At 39.2% G+C, this 27,106-nt stretch overlaps 1 protein-coding gene and 1 long non-coding RNA gene across 2 annotated transcripts in view; one reads left to right on the top strand and one right to left on the bottom strand.

Moving 5' to 3' along the window:
* Positions 1-9,600, bottom strand: part of LOC140160144 (uncharacterized) — an 86,099-nt gene extending 76,499 nt beyond the window's left edge. Inside the window, exons 1-7 of the mRNA XM_072183422.1 lie at positions 9,470-9,600; positions 7,068-7,313; positions 4,845-5,087; positions 3,461-3,703; positions 2,813-2,967; positions 1,737-1,854; positions 221-289 (exon numbers count right to left, since the gene is read on the bottom strand). Of these exons, the coding sequence (XP_072039523.1) occupies positions 221-289; positions 1,737-1,854; positions 2,813-2,967; positions 3,461-3,703; positions 4,845-5,013 (754 nt within the window). The 5' untranslated portion in view covers positions 5,014-5,087; positions 7,068-7,313; positions 9,470-9,600. The remainder of the gene's footprint in view (positions 1-220; positions 290-1,736; positions 1,855-2,812; positions 2,968-3,460; positions 3,704-4,844; positions 5,088-7,067; positions 7,314-9,469) is intronic.
* Positions 9,601-20,069: 10,469 nt separating this feature from the next.
* On the top strand, positions 20,070-20,423 carry LOC140160359 (uncharacterized). The gene is made up of 2 exons (XR_011859968.1): positions 20,070-20,143; positions 20,177-20,423. It is a non-coding gene; the product is annotated as an uncharacterized lncRNA (long non-coding RNA).
* Positions 20,424-27,106: the final 6,683 nt, after the last annotated feature.

Raw genomic sequence — 27,106 nt, 5'->3', positions numbered from 1 at the left:
GCACCAGAGCTCCTACAGCTAGCTCTCCATAACAACATTTCAGGAGTATGATTTACTGGGCTCCTCACTATTTGAATCCCTGTGTTTTAATACAGATATTAAAAGATTGAGCTCCTTGTTGAGCACCTTAGTAAACTCAGGAGAGTGATTAACAGAGCTCCTGCAATTTTCACAAATGAAGTCCTGCCAGTAGTGTCCATGGGATTAAACAGAGACTCACCTGAATTACTCTCAGTGGAGACTTCTCTTTTTCTACGTGCTCGATGATGACCATCACGTGCCTGCAACTCTGAACAATTAGCAAATTCAAATTGAGAAAGAAATCCACAATTCTGAGAGCAAGGGTAATTGACCTTTTGGTAAATCCCATAATTACTTGTAGCTAGACCCCAGATGTAGTCATTTGACATCGCACCAACTTGCAATGCGCAGTAGTGATATTCGCTAAACAATGTGGGCATCGGTGTGACATCAAATGACCAAATCTGAGGTCTAACCGCAAAGAATTATGGGATTCACCGAAAAAGCTCAATTGTGTCGGAGCAATGCTCACAGGCAAAAGTACTCATCTCTTATTTATGAAAGCATAAAAATATTTGAAATTTGTAGGAGTGGCTTAAAAGTGGAGGCAAATAGTCTATGCAATTCTGTTCTAGTGAATGAAAATATTTAAAAAAATTTCAATTAAAAATTCCATATTGGCAACCTTCTACAATTCTCGCTATTCGCAATAAGGGCGCCGCCAGCGGTTTGCGATGTAATCGTATTGTATCATGGGAAAAGGTCGACATCCAAGTCCGCGCAATACGAATATTACCATGCTATTACATAGGAACATGTGACAATATTTTTTAGTTTGTCAAAATAAAGGTGTTACACGCATGAATCGATACTCAATAATACTTAATAATGTGATTTGAAATGTGCACAATTAATTTTTCTCTATCGATTTGCGTGTAATACCGTTATATTGACAAACTAAAAATATTGTCACGTGTTCCTATGTAATAGCATGGTAATATTCGTATTATGCTGGACTTGATGTCGACCTTTCCCATGATACATCACGATTTTTCCCATGATACATCGCAAACCGCTGGCGGCGCCCTTATTGCGAATAGCGAGAATTAAAAACATGTTGCATAGTGAAAGGTTACGTTAATAATAACAAATTCACATTTATAATTTGCAAAATAAATAGCAATACTTACATATAAATTAACAAATATTACACATTACATGCATTGAAACATTGGTCAACAAAACTGGCTGATAACACAAAAAGTCTAATATTAAGTATCTGAAACCAACATTGATACATGTCAAATTTGATACTTATTCATAACCTCATTAATATACGCGATATGCGATACAATCATTTTTATTCATTTTAAATAAATAACAGTGGACCTCCGTGCCGTCAGCTTAAATTATTAGTAACCTCCGCACACGCCGTGTTGTGCGTCAAATAAATTGTGAGAGCGCCAGCCGCCATATTTGTATTGCGCGCTAGCATATTTGCACAGATTGTGATTCGTACTTCTTTTATTGGTCATCCTGTTTTAGCCTGATCGATTTTTGGAAAGGCAAAACGTAAAAATTGTTTATTTTTGAGGAAAATTGTGTGTTGTTTTGAAAAGTGAAGAGATGAAAGTGACGCTTATGAATGAGGTTAGTAACTTTAAGGAAATGTAAAAATATAGTTTAAAGCCCATGGAGTTAAAACAAAGACTCACCTGGCTTACTCTCTGCTACAGCTAAATACATGATGCCATCAATGTTAATTGGTACAATGTCATGAACATCTTCAGTTTCAAGGGTCTGTATAAGAGTCAGGTTGGATGATGCATCATTCTGAAAACAAGGGACGTGTGTATTCACATTAACCCCTTGAGAACCACCTGCTGATTGGCCAAAATGAATACTATGTCCAATTTTGAACCAATCAAGGAGGGTGTTAATAAGATCATCTGCAAATGCAAGTTTGACCATAAATAGTTTAAAGCCTAGTCATAATTGGCTATTGAAATGAGCATTTCAAGTTATCAACCAATCAGAAATGCTGTTAGATGACCAGTAGTGCAAACATCAAACATACCAGGGGAGCATCCAGGGAGCTACTACCTTGAGGGGCTGGCCTGAGTATGTTCTGATATGTGCAAAAATTAAGCTTCTTATTTTGCATGATTTTACAGAAAACCCAGAGGTGTGTGTGTGCACCCTCTGTAACAATCCTGGATACACCCCTGTGTAATTTACTTTGTGTGATAATTAGTAAATATCTACATATTTGAAATACAGATCAATAACGCACACATCTATCAGATTAAGTTGAAGATTGAAGATATGCTCCATCAGCTCAAATGGCCAAAACAACCAATGATCGACTGAAACAGAATCAGGCCTGAAGAAGATCAGTTTATGTCAGTTAGTCTTAACAAGGTGCCCTACTAGTCTTAAGGTTAGCTAATCCCAAGGTTCGCTAGTACAAAAGTTTGCTGGTACCCTAACCCTAGACCTTTTGTCACATACATACACAGGGATGAAAACAAGCACTGACAGAATTTCCTGAAACTGCTTTAACATTTCCTGAAAATGTGTATTTCCCTATACTTTGTACAGGGAAGATGCAAGCAACATTTTCCTGAAATCACATACATACATGCATACAGAAAAGTGATTACATAGTCTCCTACCTCTGCTGAGACAATAAAGGGGTCAATGTGGCCGAGCATCCCCATCACCCTGTTGAAAGTTCCTCCCTCCTCCCAAATAAATAAATACATAAAATAAACTGCTAGATAAGACCTACCCAAGCAAATATCTTGACTTCATTTTGTGTTTCATTTGTACTTCCATTCAATGCTGCAAAGTAGAGGCTACCATCCAAAACAAACGTCTCAACATCTGTTGATGCTGTAACATCAAGTTTTGTGATGGGAGTCACACTCAACAGGTTATATGCCTCTGTTAATAAAATGGGAAATTAACAAAATTATGGTTATATCAGGGTGGTGTGCATCCGTGTTTGCCAGCAAACGAGGACATGTACAAGATTTTTCACTCTAAGCTGCGGACTTACCTGCAACCGAGGAGAGTCCTTGGTCTTAAACTGCTCCAAGACTTCAAATGTATGCTAAATGTATTTGAACAATACTTGCTCAAAAATGCGGACCATATGTGTAAAAATAGTCGGCAGTTGATGGCTAAAATTCCATTTCTTATCATACACAAAAAAATCTGCCATTTCAGTCCACAGTTAGGTTATGAAGACACCATACACAATGTCCGTGCGCGGTTAGATAGTAATACACAATGTCTGTGATTAGCGGCAAACACATACAGGAGTGTGGAGGGAGGGGGTGTGTGTACACATGCATGGTCAATTATTGTCACAACACCCCAAGATAAGTTTCAAACTAGCTATCTATAGAACACTACTTCAGTAAAAAATACTTACCATAAATTGTGACTATAAAAGAAAAAGTGTTAGTATTTCCTGATGCATCTACAATGGTATAAGTGACAGTTGAATCTCCAAGCGGAAAATTGGATCCAGATGCGTAGTTGGAAGTTACTGTAAAAACTCCAGCGTTGTCAGTCACCGTCGGCTCCCTCCAAGTCACACGAGCAGTAGCTTGTTCAGAATCAGTGCAAGTTGATTGATCACCTGGTCTACTTAAGATACATGGAATCTCATCATCTGTGTGAAAAAGGAAAGAAGAAAAATAAGCATAAGTTTTAATTTGATGCTGTAATAGTACCATAATGGGAACAAAATACTTGACAAACTACTAATAAAGATATTCTTTTCGAATGAAATGACAAAAACAGGACAAATCTTTTCCAACTGATGGGATGGGAACAAAAGGATGTATCTGAGAGCATACTATCTATCATGTCATAATATGAGAAGGTAATATACAAATCTATACTGAAGTCTACACAAAAGGTATGGTAACGCAGCCATTATAAATATGCATATAGCTTCAGAACTATTAATTGTATTCACAATATTTTAACATAGAAAGAAGGATGGTTTATTTACAACAATTGATGAATAGGGTAAATAAACCATCCTGCTTTCTATGTTGAAATATTGTGAATATGATTAATACTTCTAAAGGTATAGATGTATTAATAACAGATGTGTTACTTTTTCTTTACATGGTTAGAGGGGAAATAGGGGAAAAAATTTTTCTTCAGGTACTGGCTACGGGCCTATAACCCTGAACCTGGAGGATGAGGGATGATAGGCCTGTAGCCTGTACCGAGGAGGACAGTATATAGTATTGTTTTATTACACTGTATTTTGGCTATGGGGATGAGGTTATCAAACTATTGCATGGTGAAATAGGTTGTGTCGTTTGTGATTGACCAATAGAGTGGCATCTCATGAATATTTATGAGGTGCAATAAAACAAAATTACTAGCATACTGCGTTATAATAGATATGACATGAAATATATTGGTAACTTATTTGTAAAACAGGATAAATGTGATGCAACCTCTCATGGAGGGAGCAAATGCAAGCAATACAAAAGGTATAAATAAAGTTACAAACCAGATGATTTGAAAAGCTAATTTTTTTCTTTTTCTTTCTCTACCTGACAGTTAACAGTTGTATACTGAGGAAAAGTGGTCTACCCTTTATCATCAGAAAAAGAAAAGTTTAAACTTGTTGAAATGTCTTAAAACTTAGTGGGGTGGGTCAACAAAATCCTTCACATGAATGCATGTGTATTGAGGGGTGAGATGGTGTGTGGGTGGGGGTATGTGTGTGCAGGTGTGTGCCCACTTGTATTTGTTTCACCCTGTATATTTTTTTTACCTGTCTGACTTACCTATTACAGTTACAGTGAAAAAATGCATAAACATACTGCCCTCATTATCGGTGGCAGTGTATGTAACAACAGTGTCACCAATGGGGAAGTCATCCCCTGATACATAGTCACTATTGAGGGCGCTTGATCCTGAATCATCTTTGAGAGTTGGTACTGTCCACTCTACCATGGCAGTGGGTTGTTGGTAAAGAGTATTTGTTACAATGTCCCCAGGTACTTCAGCATATACATCATCTTGAAGCTCTGAAATGAGACAAATTTAACATACTTTTTATCCACAATACATGTGTCATGGTTTGAAGCTTTTAACCCCACGAGAACTACATGCCGATTGGCTAAAAAGAAGTTTTCATTATCAATTGGCCGAATCAGCAACATTGTTAGAATAATTTCACCACGCTAAAAAATTGGGGTGAATTATTTGCAAAGCTCCATTCTGATTGGCGATTAAAGTGAAGATATCATGTAATTGACCAATCAGAGGCAATGTTAGATCGGCAGGTAATGCCCATGCGGTTAATGTTAGAATGGTCCACATTTTGTGACACTTTCTTTCTTAAGGTTACACGAAGAAACGTAGAAAAAACGTATAAAAGACGTATAAAGTTGTTCTCTAAAACAGAGTTTTCTCAGTAATCAAATATCGCAGCGAGTGAAATGTGGTGCATTGGATGTAGCTTAACATTTTTGTGTGTGTTATATACAAATTTTTAGAATAAGTTTGAAAATCCTTCGCTTGAAGCATTTTACGCACCATGTTCACAAGACAAAAAACACGTTCCATGACGTTTTTTTCAAATGTGCGCCCGTATAAATCCACGCCGAGTGATTGTTTTCTTCTTTTTCAGTATTGTACTACAAATCGATCAAAGAAATAATGTTGCCATGGGGAAGAACCAAATACAGTACCGATTAAATTTTAAAAGCCCGTTTTGGGGAAAATTTTGGAGAATTTGCTTGAGAAAAAGCTGGTTTGTGAAATTATCGATATCTTGATTACGGGACGTTAATTTAGACAATTGAATACCTACATTATTTCTCAACATTCTGCCAATTGCTATTCCATTTGATTTTCACTCCAAATTGAAGCTAGTTTTGCAAAAAACGAGGCTTTTCTCCATCGGGTTCGTCCAAAATTTCAGCGCCGACATGCGTGTTTATTCTAAGAGCCATTATGCGGACGCAATTGTAATCAAGTCATTGCGTCAAATTATAATTATATATCCTTCGAGGACAATCAATTGCGTAAGCTGATGTGTGGCCGAGCGGATAGAGCGTTGGACTTTGAATCTATTATGATTTATTTTTGTGGGTTTGAGTCCCCGTGTGGCTAAAATTTCGGGTTTTTTCCCTCTTTTCTCATTTTTACTTCTGTTCTTCCCTCTTTTCTTTCTCCTTTTCCTTTTTCGTTTCTTTTTTTTTTTTCTTTCTTTCTTTCTTTTTTATTCACTATTTCTTTATTCTTTCTTGCTCCTTTCTTTTATAGTTTTTGTATATTTGATTGATTCGCTGACTACAGTGATTGATTGTTTTTCACTTTATATAATTCAGAAATTTGTAGGCCTGCTAAGTCTGTCTTGTTGAATATTCCCAAATTCAATTTACAAATAATTGCTTCATGATGTTGTTGTTGATGTTATTTATTTATTTCATCAAAGATATCAAGGCTCTATAAATTTAATATCAACACATTTTCTAGACGGTGGCGTATCTTCATGGGGCGGGCATAGGGCCAGAGGAAGTCCCCCAATCGATTTTAAAATTGATAAAATCCTCATGAAAATTGCAGCGGCTTGTGCCCCCCGCCAAGCATCACGAGCTCCGGGCAAGATTCATGTCTTGACCGTGGATCGATATTCTATTATAATTATTAAAGTAGGCTTACCTCCCGCACGCTTGTTCATTTTCTGCATGGCTGTTTCTGTTATGAACTTACGCCCTCTGAAATCAAGCGCATGAAAAACCTTTCGCTAACCTTAAGACAGCCAACTCACAAATCAACAACATGTAATGCCAGATAGCAGGGAATGATTGATGATAAAGTCAGCATTAAGCCCGCCTTGATAACTTTAGTATCAAAATTTCATGGCCTGCAGTGATTTTCACCAGCTCTTGGAACAAGTCCTGCTTATTTCTGACATTCAGCAAATTACAAGGTATTATGTGTGAAATATTAACCACCAGCTCCACAATGCTAAATTTTGTAGAAAAATTAAGCCTCACCTTCTACAGTGACAATAAATGAGTGAGTTGCCACAGAGCTTCCATCAGAGTCTGTGACGACATACGTCACAACGGTTTCCCCGATCTGGAATTCATCACCAGGGCTATAGTCTGATGACACAGTTTGTGAGTTGTCTGGTACTACTAATGGTGATGCCCATGTCACTATTGCAAAATCTAACCCTGAGCCTTCACCAGTGTATGTACTGGCTGAGATGCTGACTACGGCATTGGTGAAGATTACATCTGTAACAAAGAGGGAAACAAAACAGACAATATTTTTTCTTTCTGTTTGTCTCAAAGCCCTTCCAAAGTTAAAACTCTAATGCGGAATGCAGGTTTTTTTTACTGAAATTTGTTTTATCAAAATGTGGGACATTTTTGACAAAAATTGCTGGGAAATATGCATAGTTTCACTGTGTTCAAGATGAACAATTGTACAAGATTTACGACTAATTTTGGGAAAAATGAAATTTACTCAATCCAGCTATAATAACGTGCAAAAAGCAGGCAACTTTATAAATGCATATATCCATGTGGGGGCTTTGAGATTAAGATGGCCTTATCAGTAAAGAAATGGTGAGGATCTATATACAATTTATAACAAACTTGCAAGATTTGCAAAACATAATATATGCCTATTATATCACACATTGCATCACATTTAGCCATGAACACCATGTGGTATCCACAGTGAAATTGGTACCTACCTCTATGTGCTTGCTATAACTATTTTTAAGCTATATTTAACTCCCCTTATTATAAAATGAATGAAACTTGTTTATAACTTCACATATTCTGTTGCGCGTACTGCTAGCGCACATATTCCGCACTAGTCTACGCATACAAAGCAATGCATACGCGCACCTCTACAAGCGTATTACGCATTATCAACACTCATCATGATGGCGTGACGTCATTTGCAGCCTGATAGACAGCACACGAAATCATGCGATTGTCCAATCAGATGTGTCTACCAACTAGACCACTCCCACTGACTAAGAATTCATAATAATAATACACTGGGCCTCACTTCAACTTCAACTTCAACTCTAATATTGACAGAACCCAGAAAGTCTGGGTATGACAGCCAAGCTTGACCGGGGGTTAAGCGTGGTTACTGAGCCTGTAGGTGTGCATTGAATGCTTGGTTACTTGGAGCTTGGATTATGTTTTCTCTGAGGATATTCCACTGGGTAGACATGTCCACATTCCTTATTATAGAGGGCGACATTCAATCCAAAAAGGGAAATACAAAAATTTGAAATTTGGACACCAGAAACTTGACGACGTAGTCTAAAATGTGCCGGTACTTTATCCTTGATACAGAAGTCAGCATGCAGTGAAAGTTAGATTTCATAAAATAAAATCGCCTTTGTGTAAAATGGATCGCCGTGGTGAAAAATGATGCATTACATGTTTTTTTTAAAAAACAGACATTTGCCCATAACTTCGCTAATTTTTGACCTACAGACATGGTTGACCCCTCATTTTTTAAGTTAAATAATCACCTTTTTAAACAAAATAATTTCCATGTGAAATATCCTACTTGAAAATTTTGTGAACATGCCTACACTGGGGTATTGTTCGTGGGAAGAATGAATACTTGTGAATAAAACTTCTGGAGTTGCAGCGGCGAGAAGGTCGTGTAACTGGCATTAGGTAACGGTCACTGGGGAAGTCCACCTCATCGTTGATGATCTTGTACAACAGGGTCAGATGTGCAGATCTTCTGAAGTCCTCCAGTGACTGCCACCCAAGGTCTTTCAAGAGAGGTGTTACCGTCCCCTTGGTATGTTCAGAGTTTGACTTGACAAAGCGCGCAGCACTTCTATGGATCCCAAATCATGGAGCCATGTACTCAACATAGGGTCTAACAAGGTAGGCTGTCTCCTTCAACTTCTCTGGAACTTCCCCTAGATCATCCTGAAGACGGATTCCCAAGTATGGATGTGGCTTCCAACGGCGAGTGTCTGGTTGTTCAGCTTGTAGTCATGGTGTACTCGACTTCTAGCATTGGAAACATGCATCACATAACACTTGCAATAAATTGCATCTGCCAGTTGTATAAGATGGTCTAGGGGTAGGTCAGCTTGGTGAGCTTCAGTATCGGTTGGTGAAGAAATGGTTCGATATACAGTGTCAGTGCCCGTCAGTGGCATCATCATTTGCAAATGACGTGCTGTTGATGTAATCACTTCTGGTAAGTCGTTGATGTAGAGAACTTAGAGGAGCGGCCCGAGGACTGTTCCCTGTGGAACTCCAATCAGCGTGATTGTTTATCTCTTCTGTGTGCACGCTCATATGTGCTTGGCGCACAGCTCGGACCGCGGAAGTAATAAAAAAATTAAATGTGTTGGTAAGCTCCCAATCAATATTTTTGCATGTTTGTACCACTGTACCTCGAAAATATTCAACATGCAGTCAACAGCAACGCCTACAACAGTTTCTGGTATGTTGCAAATACTATGTAACGGGCTAAACAACCCGAAAAGGCTTGCTGGTGTGTTATTAAATCAGAAAATCATGAAATAGTATTCTTTTTGAACTTCGTGATAATGTTGGTAAGTTCAGCCCGTAGTATAAACAAGTGTCTTTTAAAAAAAGGAAATCTCGTAGCGGAACTGGGGGCTTGAGCTATTTTTCGCAAAATTTCCAGACATTGTGGAAACCCCCCCTCGGGCACCCCATCAGAATGGGTCACTAAAATTTTTTGTTTGGTCAGCCCCCCCCCCCCTCCCCTTATGTTGAAAATCTTCCTAGCCAATGATTTCCATGACGGTTGTCAAAGTATTTGACCTCTTTGAAGGTTCCACAGTCATAGTCATGATTAGGGCCCTATTTCCATTCTGTTCAGTTCTTCAATGTGAAAACGGCCGAGCTATTTACAGAATAGGCCTACTAGTTATATCAAAACGAACATTTTGACACCACTTTTGGCAAAATCGGAGCACTTTGATGTTTTTTAACCCTCATAGAGCCAGAAACGTAACTTTTGACCTTTTCGACATTTTTTAATACAATTTGAGCAAGTTTTAAATTTTGACCCTGTGTAAAGTTCATGACCTTTTCCCGCCAAAAGCTACCCCCGTTCAATTGCTATAAGGCACTTTTGTGTAGCCCATGATGTCAATTACTTATGATAAACGTGCAGCTTTGTCCCAACTTTTAATTTACATTGTGCTCAATTTGATCCTATCCTACCTTTTCGACAATAAACATGCTATAAAATAGGCTTACCTGGGTCAACGGCAGACCGTGTTTGTCGAACTGATGTTTGATGCTCATCAATGTTATTTAGCTTGTAAATTCCCTTGGTACGTTCAAGAATTTCCTCAAAAATCTTCTCGGCAGATTTCTTAAACTCTTCGAGTAGAATCTCCTGATCTGTAAATTACTAAATAATTTGTACACTGTCAAAAACTGCATGGATAAAATTTGCCCAGGTATACACGTCATCACTGCATAGATAAAGTAGCCTGCCCTAATTCGGCCGATCAGCAGGGCCGGATTTACGCCAGATGGGCCTGGGCCCAGGCCCCCCCATTTATCAGGGCCCCAAATTTTGGGGCCCCCAAAATTGTCCTGTGCAGTGTGCATGTTCCATTTTAAGACTATTTTAGCCGAAAAACGCCATGTTTTGGGCCAAAATAGAGTACAAAAATTGCAAATATTTACCCGCTTCGCGCGCACTGGCCTGTTATATAGCAAAATTCAGCTTCAATTTAGGCTAAAATTGAAATTTTTCACGCGCGCAAATGTTCTAGTAAAATCAACAACATGGCCCCTTGAGTGCACATGCCTTCCTCGCGGTGCGTTTGGGGCCTTCAAATTCATTTTGGCCTGGCCCAGGGCCCCCGAAAAGGTAAATCCGACCCTGCCGATCAGGCGCCCCTCTAAACGATGAAAGTCACCATTTTTACATGACCAAATTAGTCAACTTTGTGCAAATTTTCGTGCGCTCCGCTCCGCTCAATTTGTTCAGGGATCTATATCCGGAGATAGAGAGTCTAGTCATTATACATTGTAGGAGCACAAACCCTAGCTATACGCCCCTGCCACTAAAACGAAGTGTCAATTCGACCCACGCTCCCGGGGGGGGGGGGGTACTCAAGTTTGGTTTTGGTAGGGACGTGCCGCTGAGATTTTGGAAGTAGACCCATAAATATACCAATTTTTCAAGAAATTTGGACCCATTGATATACCAAAAGTCAAAATTTTCGGCCGAATTTACCCAAAATTGTCTTAGTTTTTACTAATTTTCCCAAAATTTTGGCTAGATTAAGGAAAAATTGGGCTGTTTTCCGAAAAAATTGAGACAATTTTGAAAAAAGGACCCATTCATATACCAAAATAGGCTTTGAAAAAGGGGTCATTGATATACCAGAAGGCTGAAAATGCTACCCATGTTTGCGGCACGTCCCCGTATGGTCATTTGTACTGAGTACCCCCCCCCCCCGGGCCCACGCTCATAGTGCCGCGCACATTAACTACATTCACAATTACATGTACTCAGGCGTGAAAAAGGTGATTGTTTCAAATTTGGTGTCATTGTAAAGGGGACTAAAGTAGCTATCGATTGATATGCAACACAATTTGAACATGTCAAAAATAATCTGAGATATAGATGCTTTAAAAAACTTTCCAAACTTTTGTGGAGTTTATGTAATCGATCTTCTTGGCCGGCTCGACCAACAATACTTAGTGATCCCTTAATGCGTGCGAATGATCGTTGCATAAAAACACACAGAAACTCAAAAAAGAAAACAAAATAACAACAAAAAAACAAGGCAATTTTGGGGGGGTGTTGGGTTTTTTTATCAATGACAATAATATAAATAGGCGAAGTGGTTACCTAATCTTTGTGTCCCATCACCGCGGTAACCCAAACTTTGAGAGAATTGTGCCTGCCAATCGAGAAGATCTGATAAATACAATGAATTCGATGTAGTCCCGTTAATGAAAATGAAAACGAAAATGAAGAACATGAGCTGAAATAAAAAGAAAGAAAAAGGCTAGTAAAAAGTGAATTATAGTAGGTATATCACCTCAAAAATAATCGCAGCAGAAACACGTTATTTAATGTTCCTACATTATTGAGCTTTATTAAAGCATCAAAAATCAAAAAACAGAATTGAAATCGGTCAATGCATTGTGATGTAGTGTCAATTTAAAGATGCTCGTAGATGGAATGAAATCCTGCCACAAATGGCTGTAATGACGAAATCGGCACATTTCGAGATTTTGAAGGTTTATTTGGACGCTTGCTTGAAAAAGCAGCGTTAATTTAAATATCACATGTTAAATGCCTATCTTTCCTGACTTCGTTATAGAAAACAAAATTTAAAAAATCTATCATTGAATAATTATAATAAATTAACCAAATATACTATTTTAGCAATTTCGGCCAATCTGCAGACAAATTAACTCTAAAAAAATGACTAAGTTCAGCTAATTAATATGCAAAATTGATGCCAATAGAAAACCGTACATGATATAAAGGTGCGGGTTTTTTTGCACACATATGTATACAAAGTTCTTTCAATTGATAACAAAAAATACACAAAAAGTAATTAATTATGCAAATTAGGTAATTACAGTTAATTATGTATTTATGATATTATTATGCAAATTAGGCATGAGTAATTTTGGGTTTTTTTCAATATTTAATGAACGTCTGTTCATTCATCATAAATTTTTAAGAATGATCCTTTATGAGGTTGAATAAATGAACTGCGGTTAATTATTTAAAAACAATACAAAAAAAAAAAAAAGTTTGACATTTTGACGGTGTCTGGAATATAATTTTCATTTTTACTGTAAACATGGTATGTGTTACCATTACTCAAAGCCAAGTCCGAAAAGCAAAAATAAAAATTCAGTTGCAATGAGACCTTAACATTTTGTCATCACGATTAACATGGGAGGACAATCGGTAAATGGAACAGCTATTTTACTGTACCGCGTGTACAAAAGTAGTATGGCCTTGGACACACACAATGGCTTAGAGCTATTGTGGTTTGGAAAATTACTCCCTAAAAATATCATTGATTAATGTTTTGCTTCAACAAGTTTTAGGGAAGTGCTTCATTCGTTGTCGACGGAAATAATTTACATGCTAAGAAAGATTAGTATTTCAGCTAAATGGTGGTAGGTCCCTTTACTTCAATAGGTCTATATTTACTGATTTATGAGCGAACTTCAAAAATCCATAAAAACAGGCAGTAGTTCTTAAACAAAACAATTTTTAATTTTGGGGACCAGATGGTAGCCTCGGAAGGCTTCACACACCATATATTAAAAATTCAAACAATTTGGATAAATGAAGCATATGAAGAAATTCATTTATCGACATGGATGTTTTCTAAAATTGGCCAAATTTGAAGCGCGCCCTGTTCAATTCACTGTTATGCTTGCATGCACAGTGTAGCAGAATTATTGTGCAGCCACTGTGACATACCTAATTATAGGCTTTATTTTATTATGAACGTCACATTCCATCATAGTAGGCCTATACAGATCTAGGCATAAGGTTAATCTTAGAATATGTTTATAACTACTTTAGACCCACACCACTCCACGCCAGTCACATTTCCCCAATATGAAATTTTTCCACATTAGACCTCAAATTTGTTTTCAGGAAATAAAAGATTAGATTAGGTATATGTTGTGACCATATCACTAGAAGGATTTTGCGTTGACAGCGCATGTCAAAAGCATCCAGTCTAGCCCCATCCCTCTCTGTGAGTGTCTAGCACTCAGCAGCATAGAGGAGTGTGGAACGTACACAAGCATTGTAGAACTTTAACTTGGTCTCCAGGTTCATTGATGTTACGATCTTTCCACACTTTGTACAGCTCTCTGAAGGCCCATGTGGCTCTGCAAATTCTGTTGTTCAGCTCTTTGGTTTTAGACCCGTCAGCACTGCAGTAAGCACCAAGATACCTGAAGTGGTCGACTACGTTAATGAGACCTTCATTGCCTAGAGGGACAGCTGGTTTTGTAATACTGGATCGGCCGATGGACATGATCTCGGTCTTCTTATTGCTCATCTGGAGTCCTACTTTGCTGACAGTAACACGGATGGCTTCAGTTGCCTCCGCCACCTTGACATCAGTCTCTTCAAAGAGAGCTATATATCAACAGCATAATCCAGGTCGGCCAATTTTTCTTTCCTCTGGATATCTTGAACTCCTCCTTGGCAGCAGTTCTCCTCCTCTATTGTTTTCATCAACTGCCCTCTTCATAATGACATCAATGGCTCAATGACCAAGCCAAAGAGTAATGGAGACCAGATGTCATCCTGTCGGACTCCAGTGATGATCTTGAACCAGCTAGAAAGGGAGCATTCTGCTTGTACTGCGCAGGTTGTGTCCCGATATGAATTCCTAATGATGTTGATTTAATATATCTTGGAAGGGATTCCATAGACGCGGAGGATTTCCCAAACGGAGGGCCTGTGCACCAAGTCGAAAGCGGCCTTGAAGTCAATGAAATTGATGATGCATGGTAGCTGTTGGTCCAATCACTTCTCAATTATCTGGTTTAGGCTGAAGATTTGGTCTTGACAAGAACGGCCTTTTCTGAAGCCTGCCTGATTGTCTCTCATTCTCAGGTCGAATTCATCCTTAACTCTCTGGAGTAGAATGGTGGAGAAGACATCCCCGGCGATGACAAGCAGGGTGATGCCTCGCTTGTTGCTGCAGTAGGTAAGGTTGCCTTTGGCAAGGGTAGTATTATGCATTTTCCCCACTCTGCTGGTGTAACCTCATTCTTCCAAACATGCTGGCATATACGAAGCAACCATTCTCTGATGGCATCTCCGACATCCATTAGGATTTCGGGAGTGATGTTGTCTACGCCCGGAGCTTTCTTGCGTTTTAGAAGACCAAGGGCTTTATCAACCTCCTCCCTAACTGGTAGCTCCATATTGATGGTTAGTTCTTCTGCATGGGTGAAGACAGAGAAATCTGTGGTTTCTTCAGGAACTTTAGCATTGAGCAGACCTTCAAAGTATTCAGACCATCTCTGAAGTCGTGCAGCTTCATCCTTGATTATGCTACCGTACCTACCACTGACATCTCTTATCTGTGATGCTTTCATGGACGATTTTCTAATTAAAATTATTTTTGGTATACCTTTCTTATGTTGTTACAGCAGACTCAAGGTCATCAGCAATCTTACTTTACCAGGCTTTCTTGTCATTCCTTAGGCTTGTTCTTGTTTGCCTCACGATAGTCACTGCCAAGAGATGGCTTGGCCCTCTTTCTCCTTGATATCAATTCCCTAGATTCAGAGGATATCCACTCTTCCTGCTTCCCTTTGCGGTATCCGAGATGTTCTCTTGCAGCTGCGTTTACAGTATCCGTGAAATTGGACCTATTAAAATTGGTAATTGGGTGACAACATAATTTCTAACAATTCAAATGGACCCTTTTGGGTGAGAGGCAAAACAGTCAGACAACATGGACCTCGAACATTGTATTTCTGGTTGTAAGTAAGCACAATCAGTGGTATAAGTTGCTGCTCAAATTAAAAAAAATTAAGGGCATTGGGTGACAGATCTAATGGAAAAATTTGGATGACAGAGCATGTGTTTGAAAAAAAAATATATTGCAATAATTTTACAAAATGAAAATCATAGATTTTGCTGTAGAAACCTATGGCGGGTCTCACCCCGGTCATAATTTGATGGTCTGTCCTTCACCCGGGTGAGCTGCTGTAGTCAGTAGCGTAGCCAGCGGGGGGGCAGGGGGGCAGAGTGCCCCCCCCCCCCTGACAAAAAAAATGAAAGAAAAAGTGCCCTCTGACAAAAAAAATGAAAGAGAAAATCAGGAGGGCAAAGGAAAAGACAAAGGGCAAGGAGCCCCTTTTTTAGCAAAATTCAGGGCCAAAATAGTGTAAAATACAAAATTTTTCCGCGCTACGCGCGCACATTGTAACAATAAAGCCCTTTTTAGCCGGATAATGGGCGAAAATAGTGTAAAATACCATTTTTTTCGCGCAACGCGCACATCATCCCAATAAGGCCCTTTTCGGGAAGCTCGAAGACATACAGTCTCTATGTATTGTATGATGCAACTGCAATTTTTTTCGTCTGTGCCCCCAAAATTTTATTTTGCCCCCCCTGACCAAGAAAGCTGGCTACGCCCCTGGCTGTAGTATCACTATGAGCGCAAAGAATGGATCTACGATTAGCTTCAGTCGTTTGGCGTAAAATGGTGAAGACCAAAATTTGGCAGTTAACCTTTATGCCTATAAGTTACTCAATAACTGTACATCGGCGATAGTATACAAATATTGAATGTTTATGAGTTCAATGGTAAGAATGTTTTCATGAGGTGAAGTATGGACTGTTACTTTCATTTTCAACGAGGCTTTGCCGAGTTGAATGGAACAGTTCATATTTCACCGAATGGAAATATTCTTTACATTGAACGAATAAAAACATTCACTATTTGTTTTATATAACTCATAAATTGCTTCCACTTAATTTTATAAGTCACCAGGAAAACAAAATAACTTAAAAGATATCTAAATGCATATTTATTTTAGAAGTAACACCCGCACCTATAATTTGCGAGTCGAGGTGGAAAATCGCGTTATACGCTCTCGCGTCTGTCAGCGTTGGTATGATAGCTCCGCGTCCGTGCAATGGAAACATGACTATTGCACGGACGCGGAGTGCAATGGTCCTTTTCCAGCTGGCCGCTTAGACTACCCTGTAGTCCACTTGCCCATTGTGCATACTCTGGATATTGTATTTAAGCTTAAAACTCTGATTTAATTAATGTGTGCACAATTGATAGATTTTCACATCTGATCTTTTCAGTCACCCTACTCCCTCTCTTTGTTAGCTTCCCAAGTAGACTACTGACTTTGCCTTGCGGTTAAGATTTTTAACACGGGACTCTATGGAGAGTTAGGCCAATTTCTGGCCTAACTAAAATTGGCCATGATGTAATGCATCTTTAAATGGATCTGCCTTGTGATTGGTCGCCCATATCTCGCTATAGTTTAAACCTTCTGGGCCCGCGCCATTACCATTAACTACACCGTACACAACTGTCTGTGGTATTTGCGGCGCTTTTGTGTTGACGCGAAAGTTAATCTCTCATCAAACATCTAGCGCGTACTTGTGGTTAATGGACTGATAAACAAGTATGCTTGACAGTGTGTTTTTAGAGAGCAAAGTCCAGGGGTAAAGTTCTGCTTACAATTCAAAGTCCATAGTCGAATTTTCGGGGTTCGCTATCAATAAACTGGTAGATTCCAAAATCAGAATTCTTCTATTAAAGTGAGCCATTATAATTATGCAAGATAATGTTGCATTCAATTACTTTTATTGTCACTAATCATCTGATGTTTTTAACTCTTTATGCCCATTCTACTATTGAATACTTTAATTTTAATAAGCATCAGTATAATTTTGAGTTCAACGAAATGGGTTCATCATGACTAATAATAACATATTTTTAATAAAATTCGACTATGGCATAGTCTACTGGCCGCTAAAAATAGCAGAAATTATCAATAGTAGTTGTGTGGTAGTTGGCCAATCAAATAACAAGAAACTTTATATGAGTTATATAATTTGAGCTATACCCTTTGCTCGAGATGTCTAGCCACGAATTTGCTCACCTGTGAGCTTCACATTCGAGCTAGAGTTCACGAGTAATATACCCTAGGATTGAATAATAAGAGGAATATATTGGTATGGATTTCACTCAGAATCGAACAATTTTAAAATTTGAACCCTGCATATCAAAGCGGTCATTTTTGTTATGCAAATTTTTCCTTTTTTTGAGATACAACAAAAACATTGATGTAAATTAACTCTCATCAAATTCAATAACATCAGTTTGAAAAAGGCTTAGCGACCGCAAACCGCAAACGTAAGTGAACATTTTTATTGTGAGAACAGTCACAAACTGGCCTCAAAAAGAAACTTATAATTTTTCACAATGTCATATCTTAAAATCCTCTCCATAAAAATGAACAAAAATTGCATACAAGATTACTTCAATAGGCTACTCTACTCTAAATACTGGTCAATAACCAAACAGTTGTCCAACTGACACAACAGCAAAATGCACTGACATGGAACACCTTCCTGGACCACATTCACAGCCCAATAGATTTCCTTTGCTGGGTTCCAATTATTCGCCTGTACATGAACAAAAATTACACACAGGATTACTTCAATACCCTACTCTAAACACATGTCAGTAACCAAGCAGTTGTCCAACTGACACAACAGTAAAATGCACAGACACGGAACAGCTTCCGAGACCACATTCACTGGTAATTGGAACCCAGCAAAAGAAATCCGTTGGGCTGTGAATGTGGTCCAGGAAGGTGTTCCATGTCAGTGCATTTTGCTGTTGTGTCAGTTGGACAACTGCTTGGTTACTGACATGTGTTTAGAGTAGAGTATTGAAGTAATCCTGTGTGTAATTTTGTGAAAATTATAAGTTTCTTTTTGAATCCAGTTTAAATTCATCAATTAAATTAGCTCGTCTAGTTATGAATACGAATCTTATTTTTCGATTATTATAAGCCGAACAAACTTTAGTTCGTCCTGCAAGCAAGACTTGAGCTTCTTAAATTATTATTCTCACTCGAGATACTCTATCTGAAGTTATAAGTTTACACTTAAAATCTGACATTTTCTTTCTCCTCACTGTTACTGGAACTGCAATATGATGATGTTAGACTGCGGAATTCAGTTTTCATTGATAGTCTGAATGGAAAGAAAAGCTCTAGTACGACCATAGAGCTTATGTCAGTGACAGCACATATTAAACATAATTATTCATTAATTTAAACTCACCTTCATTGTGCGAAACATAAGAGTGAAGAAAAGGAAAGAAAAGAAATAAATGTCAAACAACGCTGATCGTCACTACATCATGGGTGCCATCATGTAACCATGTTAATGGGCAGTGGATTCTTGCCAGAGGATGAAACTAAATTCACTGTTTTTCTATTACCAACGAAAACCTATGACAAATTCCGCTGGTTTGCGAACGAGAAATTGAAGCAAGCTGTTGCAAATTTTAGTCCAAGTATTAGATTGTACAAAATAACGTACATGTAGTTTATTGTCGATTGTCGACTTAAGGTTAGGAAGGTTAGGCCCCGGGGTTAGGCTTAGCATCTATTTTTTACTGTTGCGATTTGGTAGTTCACAGCATCTTGCGAATGGTAGTGTACTTGCATTGATCATTTCCGATAGCGAATGTGTAGAAGAATTCAAATATAGATATACTTTTGTAGGTCCTGTGGTTCTTGAGTTGTTGTAAAGAGGGCTGAAACAACAACACTTTGATGAAACGTACATAACTCATTAACAACAATAAATCAAGCAAGTTTTTAAAGTATAAAAATTATGATTAGTAGAATGAACTGTTGCAAAACATCAAAGTGTTATTTTTCAATAAAATATTGATTTAGAAATGAAAATCGAATTTTTTAGCTGCCTTGAAAAACAAAGGAAGGCTGGAAGGCTAGCATAACAGAGAACAACTTGGCAAAGCATGACACAGATGGCAAGGCAGAGTGATCCACCCGTGCCGACGCCTTAGGTCAAAGGTCAAGGTCAAGAAAAACAATATGCCATCTACCCTTTAGCAGTTTACTCCTAAAAGAAGGTAAATAATCATTATGCATTACTCACTTTGCATTTAAAACATCACATAATAATAAGTATAGCGTCACTATTATAGAACAGTCTACACAAAACACAGCAATTTATTCATAGTAACAATGGGTCATTTTAGTAAGAATTCGAACCACCACGGTCATCACAGCACAAAGTCATCGGGTTGCTAAAACGGGTGCAAACCAAGCGTTAACCAGTAACTAAGGTATGACATACACTACGACGGCGAATAAGTCAGATGCTAATTTGTAATGTTACTTCCAGTTTTGTTATTCCTTGATATTGCCGAGAGTGTTGTGCAGTAGAGCATGATGTTCTTTTCAATATTAAACGGCACCAGGTGGATGTCAGTTCATAAGAGCAATGTCGGGGATTATAGATCACAATTTTTCAATCGATGGGGAGAGATGAGGTCCCACCAGGTCCGACCGAGTCTCCTACACAGGTTACGCTCCCTGTGGAGGGGCGGAACCAAACTGGCTGATGTGGAGACTAAGCCAGTTTGCGTCGGTCTGATACTCGTCTATCCTCGTCTTTGACCATGCGCAGATCTGGCTGGTCAGGAAGATATTTAATATCCCGAATTTATAATATGCCTACCAGTTCCACCGTATAACCGATTTGCTAGAGAATATTTGTTACCATGTTTAATAAATTCGTATTAATCGTATAATAAAATGTGGCCAAATGTATATTTGTGTACATAGTGTGTGGATCCACTCTTCTACGGACTTGGCTAAGCATGTCGGGAAGGATATGGCGGTATGCTGACCTGGGTCAATATGTTCTGGGCAGATGAGGTCCCACCAATTGCCTACGACCTTGTGTGCGATCATGTGTGACAGGCAATTCCCGATAATAATAGAGGTTCCCTGACGGCACTACTAGCTAATCGCCCACACCACTCCACGCCATACATAAATTCTCCCAGTCACATTTCCCCAATATGAAATTTAAAAAAAAGTAAAATTAAGTTTGGCAGAGGCGGGGTTCGAACTTACGGCGCACCGCTTTGTATACTCTATGAGCCTATATAGCGCCTTAGACCGCTCGGCCACTTGTCTTGTTGGTATCCATTTGAAACTTATTTGAACATATAATCGCAATTTCAACATACGCCTACCACGTGACAAGCAAAGGCAGAAAATGTACCATATTTTGGAATTTTATTTGCCTAAAAACATTAATATGTATTTAATAATAGCGCCCAATTGTTGTTAACTGCGTGTTCTACATACAGAAATCTGACAATGATGGGCCGCTACACGGACAATACATATATCGATTTTGACTCGCCGGACACGTGCGCTCGTACATCGTATATACATAATACATGTGTGTCAAGATAATACTATAGTAGAACCTACCATTTTCTTGTATACACGTTCGATGTTTTTATCATTTTTATAAAAATTCCACATTAGACCTCAATTTTTTTTCAGGAAATAAAAGATTAGATTACCATAAAAACGAAACAGTAATCTTTGGCGGGGTCTAATGTAATTTTTACATAGATTGTAAACGTTTTTTCTATCTTTATTCTTGCGCAATTTATAAAAATATCATCTCCAATGTGAAGGCATATATCAGGCATCTGGCGTTTGAAGTGAGGTGATGATATAACCAAGAATTCCGTTTTGTCGTTGTTTAATTTCAAGAAATTAAATGTCATCCATGTTCTGATTTCTTTGATACAAGATGTTATTGATGACAAAGCGGTTTCAATTGATGATGGGTTAGATGGCTCAAAACTACAGAAAATCTGTATATCGTCCGCGTACATGTGGTATGAAAGCGAGTGGTTTTGATGATCCTGCCTATTGGAATTGTATACACTGTGAAACCTCGGGGCCCAAAATTGAGCCCTGAGGTAGTCCATAGTCCATGGTCTTTGCCATTGAGTAGACACCATCAATCACAACAGTTGTTGTTCTACCAGTAAAATAGGACCTCAACCAGTCAAGAGCAATCCCAGTCACCCCGATCTCATGCGACATTCTACTCAGCAGAAGGTTGTGGTTCACCGTATCGAAAGCCGCACTGAGATCGAGTAAGACAAGGAAAACTCCTTTCTGGTTGTACACATGTCCCATAATCTCATCCTTCACTTTCAACAGTGCCGTTTCGGTGCTATGGCCACGCATATAGGCAGATTGCAGTTCTTCACCAAGATGATGTTTCAACATGTGGTTGTTGATGTTGTTGACAACATGTTTCTCTATCAACTTTGAGAGGAAAGGTATGTTTGCAACCGGTCGGTAGCTTTTCAGTTCACTCTGGTTCAAAGACTGCTTTTTGATAAGGGGGTTAATGACGGCATGTTTCAGTGAGCTGGGAAATACACCTGAGGAAATGGATGTATTTATGATGCAAGTTATTACAGGCAAAAATACAGACATGTTTTCTTTCAGTAACCAGGTAGGAATAGGATCTAACAAGCAACTTTTTGTTGCACTACCTTGTACAAGATCTCTAACATCATCTTCTGTAACATGATCATAAAAAGAGAGTTCACATATATTAGAAACATCATTTTGGCGTATATAAAATTGAAATAAAATTCTCTGCTTCTTAAACGACATCAAATGTGCCACAATTGGGTATCACGAATCGTTATATATGATGTGCAGTAAATATTCATATATTCTTTTATACATAGTGTGACGGGACCGAGCGGCTAGGTACTTAGCAAGTGGTTTTATAGGTGGGTTTGCCGGAGCTAGAATCCGGCTACGCACTGGAGGAGACTGTGATGGACCTCAAAGAAACTACAGTGATATCTTGTGTTACTTCAACAATGTATTACTGATTTATTCGTGGCACTTGTCTTATCTGTATAACATACTACAGGCTTCCAAAATATACTTTCTCCACAAAGTAATACCATCTCACATATTGATCAACATCAGCTTTTAATCTGGCCAACAGGCTGTCTCACGCGTCACAATAACCGGGCAGCAGGTAACAGTAACCACAAGTTGCCGTACCACCAATAACACGCTACACAACGGCAAAAGTCTGATTGGTAAACCCGGGCCAAATTACGTGCTAAGATACACCACGCCAGAATCTAGAACGATCATCACCGGAGTCAAATAAGAAAAATGTGTTAATATAATTATATAACATGTAAGGCCTACAAAAATCTAAGTTATTTAGTACAAAATGAAAATTTGGGCATAGCGGCCCCGAGAAGCGCCATGCTAATCTCGACGACACTTGCGTACGACATGCAAGCATGTAGTGGCAAGGTATCATCACAAAGTTTGACAAATATGATATAAAACACAACTACCCATTGGCATACGAAAAATTGGGCAGCATGGCCCCACGCGGCGCATGCCAATAGGTATAATACATGCAAATGACATACTGGTATGCATTGGCACATATTAATATTTTGAAAAATACATAAGTTTTTGAACGCAATTGAAAATTTGCACATAGAGGCCCCTCTCTAGGTGCAGACCAGATTTTCAACAATACATAAAAGATGACATACGTATGTATCTTTACGATACATGACGTATATATCTCTATGCATCATCACTCTTAAAATTACGACATGGTAAACAATATAGATTTCAACAGACTATGTGTTATAAACAATAGCACTATACAAACCATTAGGCCCTACTATACCATTAGGCCTTGTCACTACCTCCATCACTCAGTATTTGTGCTCCACCAATCAAACTTGTGCTCCACCAATCAAACTTGTGCTCCACCAATCAAACCTGTGCTCCACCAATCAAACTTGTGCTCCACCAATCAAAACTCCAAGCCCTCCATCACCCAAACTCGGATTGATTAACTCCTCCATCACCCAAACTCGGACCAGTCAAACTCCTCCATCACCCAACTCGGACTAGTCAAACTCCTCCATCACCCAACTCGGACTAGTCAAACTCCTCCATCACCCAACTCGGACTAGTCAAACTCCTCCATCACCCAACTCGGACTGGCCCAACTCTCCTCCAAATACCCGCAGTACCAGGGCACCAGCCCACGTTGCACCAGGACACCAGTCCACGTAGAACCAGGACACCAGTCCACGTAGAACCAGGACACCAGTCCACGTAGAACCAGGACACCAGTCCACGTAGAACCAGGACACCAGTCCACGTAGAACCAGGACACCAGTCCACGTAGAACCAGGACACCAGTCCTACCCGACGTGTTCCTCCTCTCTACTACCCTTAACTCGCCAAATACTACTCTCCGCAGTAATAGGCCCCCAGACCTCCTCTCTACTACCCTTAACTCGCCAAATATTACTCCCCGATGATATGTCCTGGGCTGCGCCACGCTACTGCATGGGCCCCTTGGACCTTCTCCTCCCTTATGGATCCGTGCTAGTACCTTTTGATCCATTGCCTCTCTCCTTCCTTTCAGGTTCCTCAGCTGACTCAGTTGATATACCACTCAGAAATAACCCCGGGCGCCTCCGCAGCCTCGGCGTTATTTCCTACGGGGTGTCCTCACCCTTAGTCGATGCACTACCGCTCAGAAATAACCCCGGCGCCTCCGCAGCCTCGGCGTTATTTCCTACGGGGTGTTATTTCCTCACCCAGTGCACTACTCAGTAGATCCACACTCTCACATAGGCCTGTCTGAAGCACTGAAAAGCAAACATACACGTGCACGGAACCATAATATAACACAATGTCTGTTGAAATCACATATAAAAATTACAAAAATATACCATATCATCTTACCAATAACTTCCCGTGAGCACTTAACATCCACATATTATAAAAATAAAAATACATGAATATTTAAATATACTTCACACAATTTATAGGCCAAAATAAGATCATAGGCCCTGTACATGACATGTTTCATAATAAAGACCTAATTAATTTAAAATAGTATCTGGGAGTGACTTGCGTGAGTTCCACATAAATAATCTGATCCAAATGTTAAAGCCTCCATGATTTGACAAAATGTAAAACAATTGCTTTTAGCTGAGGCTACAATGTTTGCATATTAATAATAATCATGAATAATGTCAAAAGTCAGACAATATAAATAAACACATAATAAATTGTGAAAAGTGAGAAAGAGAGTGAGAGTATTATTTTCCAAACGAAAATAATACGACGCGAAAATATAATAATCCCTATTAATATTATACGCAACTAGCCATCTCAAATAATTAATCAAATCTAAGATCCAAAATATTATTCGGGGAAAACCCGAGTAACGCAATTAGCGCATGTACATGTATATGTGCTACCTAGTAATGCGCTGTGCGGTACGTATACCTTTGACCTCGATGACGTGGCTATGCACAATCCTGTCACGTACGCCAAGCCATGTCAGCAATAATGGAAAACAAATAAATTTAATTACAAAATAATATAAGATAGACGAACTAAATCAGCCATTTCTCTCTTTCCGCTTTACCTAGAAAACCCTGTTATATACCAACATGAGCAGCAAAGAATACTATATTGTTTAAAACATATGATTTTGAAATACGAACACGATAAAGCATGATTTTGGGGGTGAATTTGTGACCAAAACCGATAAGAAATGTGCAGAGATGCTATGCTTTCCGTATACACGCACACATGGAAAATAAAACAACGAAGCATCACTCGAATTGCTCACAGAAAATCGCTTAAAATACATCCTAAAATTAATTTCATGACTCCCAAATCACCTCTACGTGTTCTATACATAATAATCTAAGTTGAGTTGGAATGATTTAACTCCCAGAACCATTTATAATAATAAAAATAATAAAAGAATAACGAAAGAACAAGAGAAATATAATTACCTAGAACGATCATCACCGGAGTGGGGAAATTTCCACTCCAGCGAGACCGCATGGTAAGCAGCCAATCAGCGAGGCGTATTACCAGTTAATTGATTGATTGATAATGACGTAATGCAAACGAAAATTCGCCTTTAAAAAGGCGCACTACGTGATTTGGATAGCAAAATTAAAGGATACTACTTTATAATATTTAATATTTCGAATCCCGTCACACAGCCCCCTCCCAACATTATTGACGCTCCGTCAAAATGTGATCTTTGAAACACTAACGGGGTTCGAAATTGTCTTACACTACACATATTATATACACATTTTACTCTACAACATTTTTAAATATATCGCGTCCTATGGTCCTCCCGACTCAGTCATGGCAATGGTAGTCAGCTTAATCATCTGGCATGCCTGAAGCCAACAAGTTCCTGGCAATGGTAGTCAGCTTGATCATCTGACATGCCCGAGGCCAAAATATCCTTTGTCCAACATGGAGTCGGTCTTCTGATGCCAGCAGATCCCTAGTCTTCTTCAGCTCCTAGCTGTGACCATTCTTCTAGACTCTGTCGATACTCTCCTTCCTCCTTCTCTTTTCTTTCTTGGTCCATGATTTGCCGCTCGAGCTCTTCTAGTCTCTGTATCTCTTCCTCTGCCTCCTCGATCTTCCTGTCCAATTGTCGCTTCTCATGTTCCTTCCTTTCTACCCGCTCTTGCTGTTTCTTTAACTTCCTTTCCGCTCTGTCTAATTTCCGCTCCAGCATACCCAACTCGTTTTCCTGCGCACTGACCCTCCGTTCTCTTTCCATTAACTCCATCTCCCACTGCCAACGTTCATGTCTCCTCATTTCCATCCAGTGCTGATAGTATCCTTCCGCCTGACTCATTCTCCTCTCCCTTTCTCTTAATTCTCTCTCCCATACTTGGTACTCACGGCGGAAATCTTCTCGCCATCGTTCCTTTTCCTTCTCCCATTCTTCATCCACTCTTGCTCTATTAGAAGCCATGTCGATTTCTGTAATATAAGAAAATACAAGGGATTAATACTTTACAATAATCTCTCCTGGTTTACTCTTAGGCTAACGGTACCTAATGGGTCTCTGTCTGACTCGGCTTGGATTCCGACGTCCCACCCACAGCTGGGGTCCATATGTGTCTTTCACATTAGGTGTTCCTTTAGGTTCTCCTGTATCCCGGACCTGTTCCACCATACGTCCACTCCCTGGGACTCTATTGCCTTTTCCCCATCGTGGAATGTGTCGCACTGCTACCTCTGGATTGAACTGGACTCTCTTCTTCTCTTCCGCCCTCATTGGACGTTTCCTCAAGATACTTGGTCTCTCCGTGTCCGGTTTCGTACTTGAGTTCTTCTCCTCAGTTCCTTGACTCTCTGCAGGTTTGTCCCCATTTGCTACAGGGTCATCTGGTTTAGGTGCTTCCACTAATCCTTCCACCTCTGGCAACACATCAGTCTCCAACTCAGACTGCTTCTCTGCCGGGACTGGAGCTTCAAACACCCATGGTTCTAGCTCTGGTCCTTCATATGGTTTGAGGCGGTCCGCATGCACAACCTTTGGTTTACTTCTGGCCGTCTTTTGTATG

Source organism: Amphiura filiformis, chromosome 9, assembly GCF_039555335.1.
Source record: "Amphiura filiformis chromosome 9, Afil_fr2py, whole genome shotgun sequence".
Taxonomy (NCBI): domain Eukaryota; kingdom Metazoa; phylum Echinodermata; class Ophiuroidea; order Amphilepidida; family Amphiuridae; genus Amphiura; species Amphiura filiformis.
This window is presented reverse-complemented; position numbering and strand designations above follow the sequence as displayed.